Below are 13646 nucleotides of genomic sequence, written 5' to 3'. Positions count from 1 at the left end.
AAAAAAAAAAAAAAAAAAAAAAAAAAAGATTGGTAGGTAGACTGGTACGAAGTTACAAAGTTACAGTTAGATAGCAAGAATAAGTCCTAGTGCCCTAGGATGACAATAGGTAATAATACTGTATTATATATTTCAAGATAGCCAGAAAAGAGGATTTTGAATGTTATAACCATAAAGAAGTAATAAAATTTTAGGTGATAAATATACTAACTATTCTGATTAGATCATTATACAATATATGCACATATTGAAACAAGAAGCCGTACCCCATAAACACGTACAACTAAAAAAATAAAATAAGAATGTTAAGGGAAAAAAGCTCAACATCACTAATCACCAAGGAAATGCAAATTAAAACCACAATGAGATATCATCTCACTCCAGTTAGAATGGCTATTATCAAAAGATAGCAAATGCTGGTGAGGATACAGAGAAAAGGGAACTCTTCTATATTGCTGGTGGGGATGTAAATTGCTGCAGCCATTGTGGAAAACACTATGGAGATTTTTCAGAGAACTAAAAATAGATCTAACTTATGATGTAGCTATCCCACTACTGGGTACATACCCAAAGGGTATGAAATCAATATATCAAAAAACACTTGCACTCTCATGTTCATTACACCACTATTCACAATAGCCAAGAGATGGTATCAACCTGAATGTTCATCAGTGGATGAATGAATTTAAAAAACCTGTGGTGTATACACACACACACACACACACACACACACGCACGCATGCACACGCACACACACACACACACACACACACTGGAATACTATTCAGCTATAAAAAATAATATCCCACTTGCAGTGACATGGATGGAACCGGAAACCATCATGTTAAGTGAAGTGTCAGGCTCAGAAAGACAAATACTGCATGATATCACTCATATGTGAAATCTAAAAAAAAAAAAAAAAAAAAATGTGGTTCTTATAGAAGTATAATAGAATAATGGTTACCAGAGGCCAGGAAGAGAAGCGGAACAGGAGAGAGGAGAAATGGTAAACTAATGGGTACAGAACTATGCTTTCTACCCCAAGTGAATCATTGTGCAGTATTTGCATGTATTTAAACGACACACTGTACCACACAAAGATGTGCAAGTAAATGTTAAAATAACATTTTTTAAATGCAAAAAGAAAAATGAAAGAAAGAAAGAAGATGAGGGGATTCTGTATTTTNTCCCACTACTGGGTACATACCCAAAGGGTATGAAATCAATATATCAAAAAACACTTGCACTATCATGTTCATTACACCACTATTCACAATAGCCAAGAGATGGTATCAACCTGAATGTTCATCAGTGGATGAATGAATTAAAAAAACCTGTGGTGTATACACACACACACACACACACACACACACACACACACACGCACACTGGAATACTATTCAGCTATTAAAAATAATATCCCACTTGCAGTGACATGGATGGAACCGGAAACCATCATGTTAAGTGAAGTGTCAGGCTCAGAAAGACAAATACTGCATGATATCACTCATATGTGAAATCTAAAAAAAAAAAAAAAGTGGTTCTTATAGAAGTATAATAGAATAATGGTTACCAGAGGCCAGGAAGAGAAGGGGAACAGGAGAGAGGAGAAATGGTAAACTCATGGGTACAGAACTATGCTTTCTACCCCAAGTGAATCATTGTGCAGTATTTGCATGTATTTAAACGACACACTGTACCACACAAAGATGTGCAAGTAAATGTTAAAATAACATTTTTTAAATGCAAAAAGAAAAATGAAAGAAAGAAAGAAGATGAGGGGATTCTGTATTTTCTCCCCATTTAAGTTAATTACACATTTTATTCTAGCTCTGAGAGTTACTTCCAAAAACTGGAAGTTACTTAATTACCTATCTATCAATGATTAATTTCAAAAGCTTATACCCATAACACTGAGTAGACTTCATGTATGATTTTCCCTTTGAATATATAAAAATAGAAAAAAAGACAGGAAAAGATAAGTAGAAACTCCATGAAATTATTTAACAAAGCACATAATCGTTAGTCTCCCCACAATATTAGCATTTTTAATATATTTACATGCATATATATTTATAAAGCTGCCTTTTTATTATTAAGAAAAAGATTATGTGAACCAGAGGGAGATGAAACTTACAAAAAATCATATGCCTTCCATTTCAGTGAAGTTTCTGGTCACTTAGTGATCTGAGGAATGTTGACATATACCATCCAAAATGAAAGATAAGTTGCTGCACTTTGTAATCTCTGCAAGAAAATAGAGGCACAATGCTTTATAGGTCTTTTTTTGACCTTGTGAGTCAGAAAACCTAATGATACTCAATGGATCCATGACAAATGAGGTTGCTATATGGGGCCAATAGGGGAATCGTAGTACAGACCTCTAGGATTTGGAAGCAAGTTTATACACTCTTCTTCAGATAACTATTCTCCTTTTTTGAAAATAGGCTCTGGCTTGTTACTGGGCTTTTCTTGAGACTGAATGCTTAACCATGAACCTCAGATGGACATTTGGCCTGAGTTTCCCATTATGAATTGGGTGTTGTTCGACCCACCTAGTCATAAGATTAGGTATGTGCAGCATCAATTTATTATCAAATGGAAATGGTACATAAGGCTTGAACAAATCCAGAAGTCATGGGTAATTTGCATGAGAATGTGCTTTAGACTCCTTTACACCAGCATCTTCTGCATTGCTTCCTCTCTCTCAATCCATGGATAGAGTATTCAATATGACCAGTTGATTGAAGATGAAAAACTGGAATCCGATTTATAGGTGGATCTGCACAATATGCTGGTACCACCTGTAAGTATACAGCTGACACATCATAGCCCCACTCAGGGGTATGATCCTGAGGGACAATCATAAAGGAAAATCTTCCCAGTAGGCAGAAATTTAAACACTACACTTAGTTGTCCACTATGTCTAGAATAAGATGGCCAGAAGTGCGGGTCTACACTAACTACAGGCTGTTGCTAATGGTTTTTCTGAATGGTGAGCGATTTAGAAAGAATATCACGGAAAGATTGGTAACAAAGAGATCTGGGGAAGATATATGTGGATGAAACTCTCAGAATGGGCGAGGACTGTGAAGATAATTGTGCCCCACGTGAATGCCCATCAAAAAACATCCACAGCAGAGGAAACTCTTGATAATTAGACAGAATGATACACTCTATGGATTTCAGTCAGTGAAATCCACAGATTTTTTTTTTCAGCCACTCCAGTGCTTGATAGATGGGTCCCTGGGAAAAAGCGGCCTTTGTGGCAGTGATGGAGTCTATGTCTATAACCAACAGCATGAACTTCCCATTATCCAGGCTGACTTTGACAATGCTACTGCTGAATGCCTACTCTGCCAACAGCAGAGACCAATACTGAATCCTCAATATGCACTGTTAACCAGGAGAAGAAGTCAGTCATCTAGTGTCAAGTTGATTACATTGGAACTGTTCTATTATGGAGTGAGCAGAGTCTTGTTCTCACTGGAACAGACACATATTCTGGATATGAATTTACATTCCCTGCCTATAATGTTGCTGTCAGCACCATCTTTTGTGGAATCACAGAATGACTCTTCTACTTTCATGGCATTCCACATTGCATTGTGTTATAGTGACCCTGCAGAAACAAATGGACCGCCACCCAAAACTTGCTTGAGATATTGAGACTGATGATGGCCAAACACACACCAAACAGGTATAAAAAGTTTAATGGTTACATAATAAAGCTTTCTGAGGTGAGCAGGGCAGCTCCCAAGCAGGTCCAATAATGGCTTGAGAAAACAAGGAAAGGAGACCGACTAGGGGTTTTTATGGAGGCTGGGGGCGGCGGGGGGTGGGGGGAGCTGGGCTAAGAGTTCTCATGGATGGTTCGAACTTCCTTCTAACATCAAAGGTGGGAGCACCTGTACTTTATCAGCTTGCCTAGAAGTGGGAAGACAGAGAAGAGGGAGAGATAAAGCTTAAAAGCTGTTAGCTGTCAAACATCAAAAAATGGAGTCAGACTCTAATACACATTGATTCTTGTTGAGGAATTCCTTACACAGGAAAAGAAGTGCAACAATGAACTCTTGCTCATGGCTTTTATTGGGCTTACCACATACCCCGTCGACCAGATATGACTAGGATAACTGAAAGGTGGAGGGTGCTTACTGAAGACTCAGTTATGGCACCAATTGGTAGGCAACACCCAGAAAGACAGGATCCTATGTTAACAAATGCAAGATATTCTTTGAATCAGAGACCATTAAGTGTTGTTGTCTCTCCCATATATGAGCCTGGGAATCAAGGGGTTAAAGAGTAAGTGGTCCTCTAAATATTATATCCAATAGCTCATCCCAGCAACCTTGAGCTCTGCTGATTTGGAGGTTTTAATCCCCAAGGAGAAAAGCTTCAACCAGAGACATATCAATGGTTCCAATGAATTGGAAGATGAGACAGCCAGCTGGCCGTATTGAACTCTTCATTCCTCTGAATCAAAGACAGAAAAAGAGGTTACTTGACCGGCTAGAGTTACTGGTCCTGATTACTATGGGGAAATTGGGTGGCTACCACCTAATGGGGACAAGGCTGACTATGTGCAGAGTTCTGGGGATCCTCTGAACTTACTCTTAGTCGTTCCACACCCAGTAGCAAAGGTTAATAGAAAACTATTAGCATTAACAAGCCCCACTCCCAAAGGCAGAACAATTGAGGACTCAGACCCTTCAGGAATGAAGATTTGGGTTACTTCACTAGGTCACTCGGTAAAGAATTCTGGCCAGATTCTGCCTGAGGGCAGAGGAAATATAAAATGAATAATGAAGAAGCAAGCCGTGGATATCACTTATGGCCTCATGACCAATTGGAGAAATGAGAACTGTAGTAAATTTGCATAGTTTCTCTTTTCTTGTTAGATGTATGTATCTGTTTGTACATCCTGACAATTTTTTCCTCTCTCCTTCTGTTTTTTATTTTGTATATAAATTGTTTAACATTACAGTTTAATCTTTAAGGAACAGATATTCAGTGGGACTATGATGGAATTTGAGGAGTAATTTATATACCCAACAGTGGATACAATGATTATTGAGATTGGGCACCTCTTCATTTTAGGAAAAGGGTGAGAACTTCTTCACTTATGAAAAGGAGAGGGTTTTAAAACATGCACTACCGTGTTATCACTCTTGTTACATATAACTAGATTGATTTCTGAAATGATTTACCAATATAAATTGTGGTCAACAATATATACTTGTATCTGTTTGCCCATTTTATCGTGTGTTTCATATTTCTTCATGTTTGCTAAGGTGATAGATGAAAAAATGACCTTGATGTTTTAGTCAACATCATGCAACTTCTACTGATTTTTCTTTGGTTTACAGTGTGTAGTTTCATATTTCTTCATGTTTGCTAAGGTGATAGATGAAAAAATGGCCTTGATGTTTTAGTCAACATCATGCAACTTCTACTGATTTTTCTTTGGTTTACAGTGTGTATACATCAAATTCAAATGCTATGTTTTATCATGTATGCCCTCAGGGAGCAGATTGTAGCAAAATACAGTACCAATTTTTAGTGTGACAATATGTCTTTCTCTCTCTCTCTCTCTCTTTCCCTCTCTACACACACACACACACACACACACATACACACACACACACACAGGGGTAAAGAACATGTAACATGAAATCTACCCTCTTAACAAATTTTTAAATGTACAGTACAGTATTGTTCACTATATGCACATTTTTATACAGCAGATCTCTATACCTTTTTCATCTTGCATGACTGAAATTCTATATCCATTGAACAGCAGCTACAATTTCTACCTTCTTCCAACCCCTGTCAACCACCAGATACCTCATATAAGTGGAATCATACAGAATTTATATTTTTGTGATTAGCTTATTTTACTTAGCATAATATTCTCAAGGTTCATTCATGTCGTAGCATATGACAGGATTTCCTTCTTTTTTTTTTAAAGGCTAAATGATATTTAATTGTATGTATATGCTACAGTTTCTTTATCCATTCATCTGTCAATGGATATTTAATATGCCCATCCTTTAAAGGCTAAATGATATTTAATTGTACGTATATGCTACAGTTTCTTTATCCATTCATCTGTCAATGGATATTTAATATGCCCATCCTTTATTTTCATCATTGCTTGATATTTTGCAAACACACATGCCGTTTGATGCCTGTGCCACCACTGGATCATGTGAATGGAAGGTGCTGAACTGTCTCATTCTAGAGCATCGTCTGTATCTAGTCTACTTGTTCAGTTCCCTTTTATTAACGGGCTCCTTTGTGTAACTCTGTAAATAAAAGTTCTGGGCTCAGGGTCTTCGTTCTTGTCCCACCTTCTCATCTTTAGCCGGATTACCCCTTCTAGATTAATTTTCAAAGGCTGTCATAGAAGCCGACACATCGTGAACCTTTTCCTCAGATTTAGGATGGGCCAAGTACCATATTTCTTAGCTTTTGGAGTTCTCTTCACTTTGAATAAGGAATAAATATAGTTGAATTTAATTAAAAGACAAGTTCCACAGGAGCCCTGAGTTCACAAAGTTGTTTTCCCTGTAGATTGATTCTTTCATAAAACAAACATCCTGTTGCCCTTTCTTACTCGGAGACACACATTTGCTGCCTTAGCATCCTCTGCAGAGCTGCCTTCACCTCCTGGTTCTTGGCTGTAGATGAGGGAGTGTAGCAAGAATGTTATCACACTACACTGTATAGAGACTATTAGCTCCAGGATCAGTCCTGAAGCGGTGCTGATGTGCCTGAATAGAGCCATCACATAGAACGAAAACACCACAGTGAGGTGGGAGGAGCAGGCAGAGAAGGCAATGATCCTTGCCTGTATATAATATGGAATAATATAAATTCTAGCAGGGTGAGATAATTTTTTAATGTACTAAATAAGTCAATTATTCAATAAGTTAGGAGGAGATACTTAGAATGGCAAACATAATTTTTGAGTAAGAGAAGAGGGTCAGGGGAAGTTTTGCAAGTGCTAGAAATGCAGTAGATCCAGCTAGCAGGATGGTGTTAGCAGTGGGATCAACCCAGGACAGAGGGAACAGTGAAGACAGCTCACAAATGAAGTGGGGAGTGATATTGGGACCACAGAACTGTAAGTTCTGGATACAAAGACTGTTCATTAGTGAGTTCAGAAACTCCATCACTCTTGCTGCACTGACCATTGCAATGCACAGAGGCCTGTTCATGACCACAGTGTAGAGCAGAGGGTGGCAGATGGCAGCATAGCGGTCATGGCAGAGAGCAAGCATCCTTCAGTGCCCCCAGAAAGAATGAAAAGGAAACTCTGGATGACACAGCCCTACACCGAGTTATTTTTTTCTGAGACAAAATTCTGCAGTATATTGGGCACAGTGACTGAGGAGTAACATGTATCCAGGAAGGACTAATGTCTGAGGAAGAGAAGCACATGGGGGTGTGGAGGCAAGAATCGGGGTTGATCACCAACAGCATCATCGGATTCTCCATCAAGGTCAGGAGATAAATCACCAGGAACAGCACAAAGAGCATGGTCTGAATCTAGGGGTCACTGGACAGTCCCAGAAGTACAAATTCATAAGTAATGCTAAAATTTTTCATGGTTTCTTACAGATACCGTCCCTAGAAGGAAACAAATACTTCTTTAATTGATGGGACAATGATCTGAGTCACTCTCAGTGAATAAGATTTTTTTAGATCTCTGAAGAGTTTACTTTTTAGTTTCAAGCCAGAGATTGAATCTGAGGATGAAGAAGTATCTGATTACCCCATTAAATCTGCAACTTTCCTTCTCTTGCCCAACCTCTCATAATGCCCTATTCAGCTCACCTTCTTTTTCCCCATAACACTTAACACTTTCTAACTTATTGAATAATTGACTTATTTAGTACATTAAAAAATTATCTCCCCCTGCTAGAATTTATATTATTCCATATTACATACAGGCAAGGATCATTGTCTTTGTTTGTTTGTTTTTTTCCACTGATGCACTTCCAAATGCCAACAATTGTCACTGGCTCAATAATTGCTGAATAAGAGAAGAGGATCAAGGAAGTGTCACAGTCTTAGAAATGCAGTAGACCCAGCTGGAAGGCTCTCAATAAATGTTTGTGGAATGAAAGAATGAACGCCTCCTCAGCTACAGTCGTTGCTACCAGCTCTCTGACTCCTTAGATTATAGACACCTCACACAGTCTCTATCTTCTTGATCTACCCCCAGCCTTTCCTCAGCAACTGATAACATCCAATATCAGGTGAGCCCTAGAGTTAAAATGAGTAAAAAGACACCAGAGGCAAAGTGAGAAAGGCCCTTCTGTGGGAAGCTATTTTTCAGAATGATTAGAGCTTAAATTCTTGGCATGTTTCATGTGAGAGGAACGTTCAGAGACATGTTATCTGACCTCTGTGTCTTTAGATGAGGAAAATGTGGGGAAGAGCAGTGACTTGCACCAGATCACATAGCTAGATGGTTGCAGAGCCAGGACTAAGCCACGTGTTCTGATTTTTCACATCCAGTTCTCTTTCTGGTGCTATAAATAGATATTTGTTGATGTAACAGGTTTTGGGTTGAGCCTGATGTGGACTGGGAGGACAGGAGTGATCCTAATAGTCCTTGGCAATGTGAGTTTGCAGAATGCCCTAAGATTCTACAGTGGCTGCTGTGGTGGTAAAATGAACATTAAACTCAGAGTTAGAAGGCCCTTGATGATTACTTTGAAAAAGCTGTGAATACTTTTCAAGATATATAACTTTTTCAAATATAAAATGGGAATATAATTAAGTCATATGTTATGTCTCTATAATCTATGAAATACTTTATAAAAGTTTTTTTAAAAACTGTATAATGCAGAAGACTGAAATAGTATATGGGTAAAATAAAAATTGGGGATCTGTAGAATGTCAAGTTTATGCAATTTTCCCCATGAAATATGTCACCTATGCTGTAAAGTTATGTTTTCAGTAAATGCATTTTTTAAAATAGGAAAAGTGCATTCTGGCTCCCAGTCCCTCTCAGCCTGACTACCAAGCCTTCTTCATCATTTGTTCTCGCCAGACATTCACTCTGCCCTCTTGCCAGGACACAATGACTCACCACTTTTATTTTTATATTTGTATTTTATATTGTTATCCCATCGGAAAAAAAAAAAAATCTTACTTCCCTGTCTTCTTTCCCTCCCTCCCCCAAACCTCATTTTACAATCCACCTTCCTATACCCACCAATTTACATACTCATATGATAATAACTATCATTTATTTGATGCATAATGTATGCCAGGCACTGTAACAAGGTCTGAATGCACTTGGTCTCATTCAATCCTACAAAAACTGGTAACATAGGTATCACTGACCCTATTTCTGTGGGTCAGAAAGTTTAAGTGACATACTCGGTCATAGACCTTACAAAGTGGTGGAGTTGGGAGTCACACCCAAAACCCATTGACTGCAAATCCCATGTTTTTACTACTTTGTAATGCTGCAAAATTATGCTTATGGGAAAAACTTCCTTGGTTTGGAGGGCATGCATTCTACTGAAGAGACTTATGAGCCCAGGCAGGAATATGAGGTATCCCTTAGAGTTTGAGACATTGACCGTGTCTGAAGTTCTCCCTCTCCAGGATGTCTCAATGCTTACAAAGATATGAGCATCAAGGGATTTGACTTCTTGGAAGAGAGATGGGGGCTTCTGGGTCATGGAAAATTCCAGAAAAATAAGACAAAAGAAAACCTAGATTGAGGACTGAGAGCAATTCAGGATGAAAGAAGTAAAAAGGAAAATGGGGTGTCTAAGATGGTCTTTCGAGTTTTCCCTCACCTGTTTCTCTACGTGAAGCATCTGAAGAAGTTCTTATGGCAATGCATCAAGTAAGTGATTGTAGACATGAAGGACAGTGATTTATTCATACAAAGAACAACTCTCTTCTTGTTCCCCTTCCTAAAAATATAGCAAATTTAACTTTTTACTTTTGATTTTTCACACTCTTCATCATACTCTCCCGAGAGCTACTATGCCATATTTTAATCCCATCTGGATACAGAACATGGACCTCAGTTTACACAAGAAACCTGCAGGATCCCAGACTCTAGTGAAAGTTTTCTGACTGTGCTCCATGGAGCCCAGCTGTGTTGCCCCAGTGCTTCAGGGGCCACCGCAGGCACTGAGGCTTCTCCAGTGTGCAGGTCTCTCCCCACCCCCACCTCATGCACTATAATCACCATGGCTCTCCATTTATCTGTTTTATCTGTGATTATGTGCTTTTGTAGTGAGTTTTATTTCATTGAACAAAATATTTAGTTAATAAAACAACTTTACAAATGAGTGACTTAAGGAATCTTTGAACAGAAATAGAAAGACTCCTTCTTTGGTCTCTATATTCATCATGCCATTCATTCTCCATCTCAAAGAAAGCTCTTTTTTCTCTTTTTCTTTTGGTCCAGATTCTGGTACATGAAGAAATAGAACAGAAAAATCCCAAATGGGCAAGTGGGTAGAGAGCTCAAATTTACAGGACAGTTACTACTCAGTTGTGCAACTTTGAGCAACAATCTTACCCATCTTGGATTCCATTTCTAGTTCTAATAAATTTGTAACTGATACTCATTCAGATCCCTCCCAGTTAGATATATATCTGGCTCACTTACCTCCTCACTGAGCAGGACTGTCCCGAGTCCAAACCACACACTGCACCTTGAGCCAGGTTCTCATCTGCCTCTGCAGCAGGGCTCAGACATGTGCAAGAAATTCTCTCCAGCAGCAGTGGTCTTCTGCAAGGGCTCCAACTGGATTCTGCAAAAAGCAGGCTTAGTTCCCAATTGACGGTAGGTCTGGAGTCATGATCAAACTCAAAGCAGTTCACTTCAGTGTCACTTCTGGGTAAAAGCTAGTGTTCTGGCATCCAGTTGATCCTGTTTCGAGTCTTTTGGTCCCAGCTTAGAGAATCTGGTACTTCTCCTTATCATTTTACTCTTCCCTCAGTCCTGAGAAAGTTCATGGCCAGATTGTGTGACTTATATTTCTTTCTTCATCACCTTGTCAGGAATCTTGTGCCAGGTGGGCCCTCAGGAGGGATGTTCAATAAGCACCTGAAAGGGCACCATTATCCTTGAGCATCTTCCTGAATCAACCACGCCCTTTCTCTTCTATTATCTCTTCTTTTCTATTCCTAGAGACTACTTGTGTTTCTTCATTTAAAATAGAACAGGAACAATTATTAACCCCCTCTCTTCCACCAGAAGCCTTAAAAATATAATTGAGTTTTGAGAACTTCTTTGAGTAATAAATTGCTTTTTAAGGCCTGTACATGTGAAAACGCTAAGACTTAGATACCTTTCTGTCGAAGGCACAAAATAAAGTACAAGTTAGCAAAGAAGTTACTTTTACACATCTATATTTTAATCCATTTTTGAGATTGTCCCAAATTTTGGAAAAGACACATATGGAATGTATCACGTATGATATAATATGCCTGTAGTCAAACAGTTAAACATATTACTATTTCTTTTTTTAAAATTTATCTTTATGTATTTATTCACACGTTTGATAAAAATGTCACAGGAGTGAAATCATTACAATGACATAAGTAACTATACTTACAGACCCCAAGTGCAGGGTCAAATTACTATAAGTCTGAGCCTGGAGCAACCGCAACTCCTCAGCACCTGTGCACGCACACACATGCACACACTGTCTTGCATACTCCCATCCACGCCCCAATGCAGGCGCTATATTTGGACATAACTCAGGGACTATTCCCTGGCTCTGTCAGGGAGGAAAAGAGAGAAATGATCAGTGAAAAGAACCTGGGACTGCTCAATGCATCTCTCTGCTCTGCCAATGACTCAGAGAAGGCAAGACATAAAACTTGGGGGCAGTTATTTCCTTCACACAAAACTGAACAGGCAATAAGAAGATCAAGGAGGGGTTTAAGTTAATCTCAGGTATAGATCCCTTTTTCAACACCACAAAAGAGTAGTAAGCAGGGAAAAAAAAGAAAAAATCCAGCCATTTAAATTCCAAGGGGGAAAAAAGGGAGGGAAGAGGATTTAAAAATGTGATCCCTATTTTCCCAACAGATTGCAGCATGACCGTAAGCAAAACCAGCTAGGCCAAACTGTGACCTTAGCTGAACAGTGTAGTTTACTTTTATTTTACCTCTGAAGAGAGGAGGAAAAACTACCTCTGAAGAGAGGAGGAAAAACTTTTTAGACGAACAAGAAGGTCATATAAACCACATTTCCACTATACTAGTATTTGGGGTAAGATTACACCTATTGGTTCACACGGCTCATCTACAGCTCTGAGAGCTTCAAGGAAGTGGCCTAGCCCCCATACCTTTGCCTTTAGCCTTCCAAGGACAAGTCAAAACTAAAGCATGAAAAATAACACCTGAATCAAAACAATGTTTTCTAAACAGTGGGGCTGTGGTGAAATTCCACTCAACTCCCCAACTCCTTTTTGACACAAAGGTTAAAAAAAATTAAACTAAATGTAAATGTGATGCTTTGAGCATCTCCACTGATCCTATCAAAACACTGATGATACAGAAAACTTCTGTCTAAAAGGATTGATCTCTCAGTGCTCTTGGTAAATGGGCTAACGTTAGGAAGGAGGCGAGGATCCTATGAACATAGAGCGTGAATATGGAAGAACTGGCTGATTCAAAGGAAACTGCTTTGGGTCAGGGGAGTCACTGGGGTGATATTTTGCAGGTAGGGAGAGAAATTTCTCGGTACAAACATCATGTCCTTAAAGATAAAAGCAAAGTGAGGACAAGGCACTTAACACAGACAAGTGATGTTCACACCCATTCACACTGAGACTGTTACCAAGAAAACTCCCAGTGACCTCTCAATTGAGAGACTCAACCAGCCCACTACACTTTCCAGGTGGTCCTGAAGAACTGAAGGAAGCCAAAGCGCTGCACAAACAGTGCTGGGATTTGGAACGCCGGCAGAGGAAGCGCGAGAGCGCTGCACAGCACGGGACGCCAGCGACCGTCACGCTGCTTCCCTCATCCACGCTCTGCATAATCCTGTGTGTACTCTGGAAACGGCGCACCCGACACGGAGCGGGGCCCGCAGGCCCCCAGCCCTGCACCCGCCGCAAGGCTTCCGGGGCGAGATTGCCTCCGCCGAGTCCCCCTAAGTGGCCGGCCTCAAACTCGTCTCACGGCCCCGAGGCCAAGAGCCGCCCCTCCTTCCTCTCTGCAGCGACCGCTGCCCCAGGCGCTCCCGGCTCGGGCCCCCTCACTGCTCGGCGTCCTCCAGCCGGCGCCAGGGACCTCGGTGCAGAGCGCGGGAAGCGCGACCCGCGCCTGCCACACTCGCCCACAGCAGTATTTCTGTAGTAAAACTAGGTACTTTTTTTTTTTTTTTTTTTTTTTGTTTTTTTCGTGACCGGTAAGGGGATCGCAACCCTTGGTGTGGTGTCGCCCACACCGCGCTCAGCCAGTGAGCGCACCGGCCAGTCCTATATAGGATCCGAACCCGCGGGGGGAGCGTCGCTGCGCTCCCAGCGCGCTCTCTCCGGAGTGCACCACAGCGGCCCAAAACTAGGTACTTTTAAGGGTTCTTTTGTTTGTTTGTTTGACGGATAAGAAGATCGCAACCCTCAGCACGGTGTTGTCTGCACCGGGCT

At 40.2% G+C, this 13646-nt stretch overlaps 1 protein-coding gene across 1 annotated transcript in view; it reads left to right on the top strand.

Annotated features, from left to right (window-relative positions):
• Positions 1-13356, top strand: part of LOC103608816 (zinc finger protein 383-like) — a 14764-nt gene extending 1408 nt beyond the window's left edge. The window contains exon 4 of the mRNA XM_008593207.1: positions 12896-13356. Within this exon, the coding sequence (XP_008591429.1) occupies positions 12896-13356 (461 nt within the window). The remainder of the gene's footprint in view (positions 1-12895) is intronic.
• Positions 13357-13646: the final 290 nt, after the last annotated feature.

This window comes from Galeopterus variegatus, unplaced genomic scaffold, assembly GCF_000696425.1.
Source record: "Galeopterus variegatus unplaced genomic scaffold, G_variegatus-3.0.2 Scaffold8882, whole genome shotgun sequence".
Classification (NCBI taxonomy): Eukaryota; Metazoa; Chordata; class Mammalia; order Dermoptera; family Cynocephalidae; genus Galeopterus; species Galeopterus variegatus.
The sequence above is the reverse complement of the archived record's forward strand: the minus strand, read 5'-3'. Positions and strand labels throughout refer to the sequence as shown.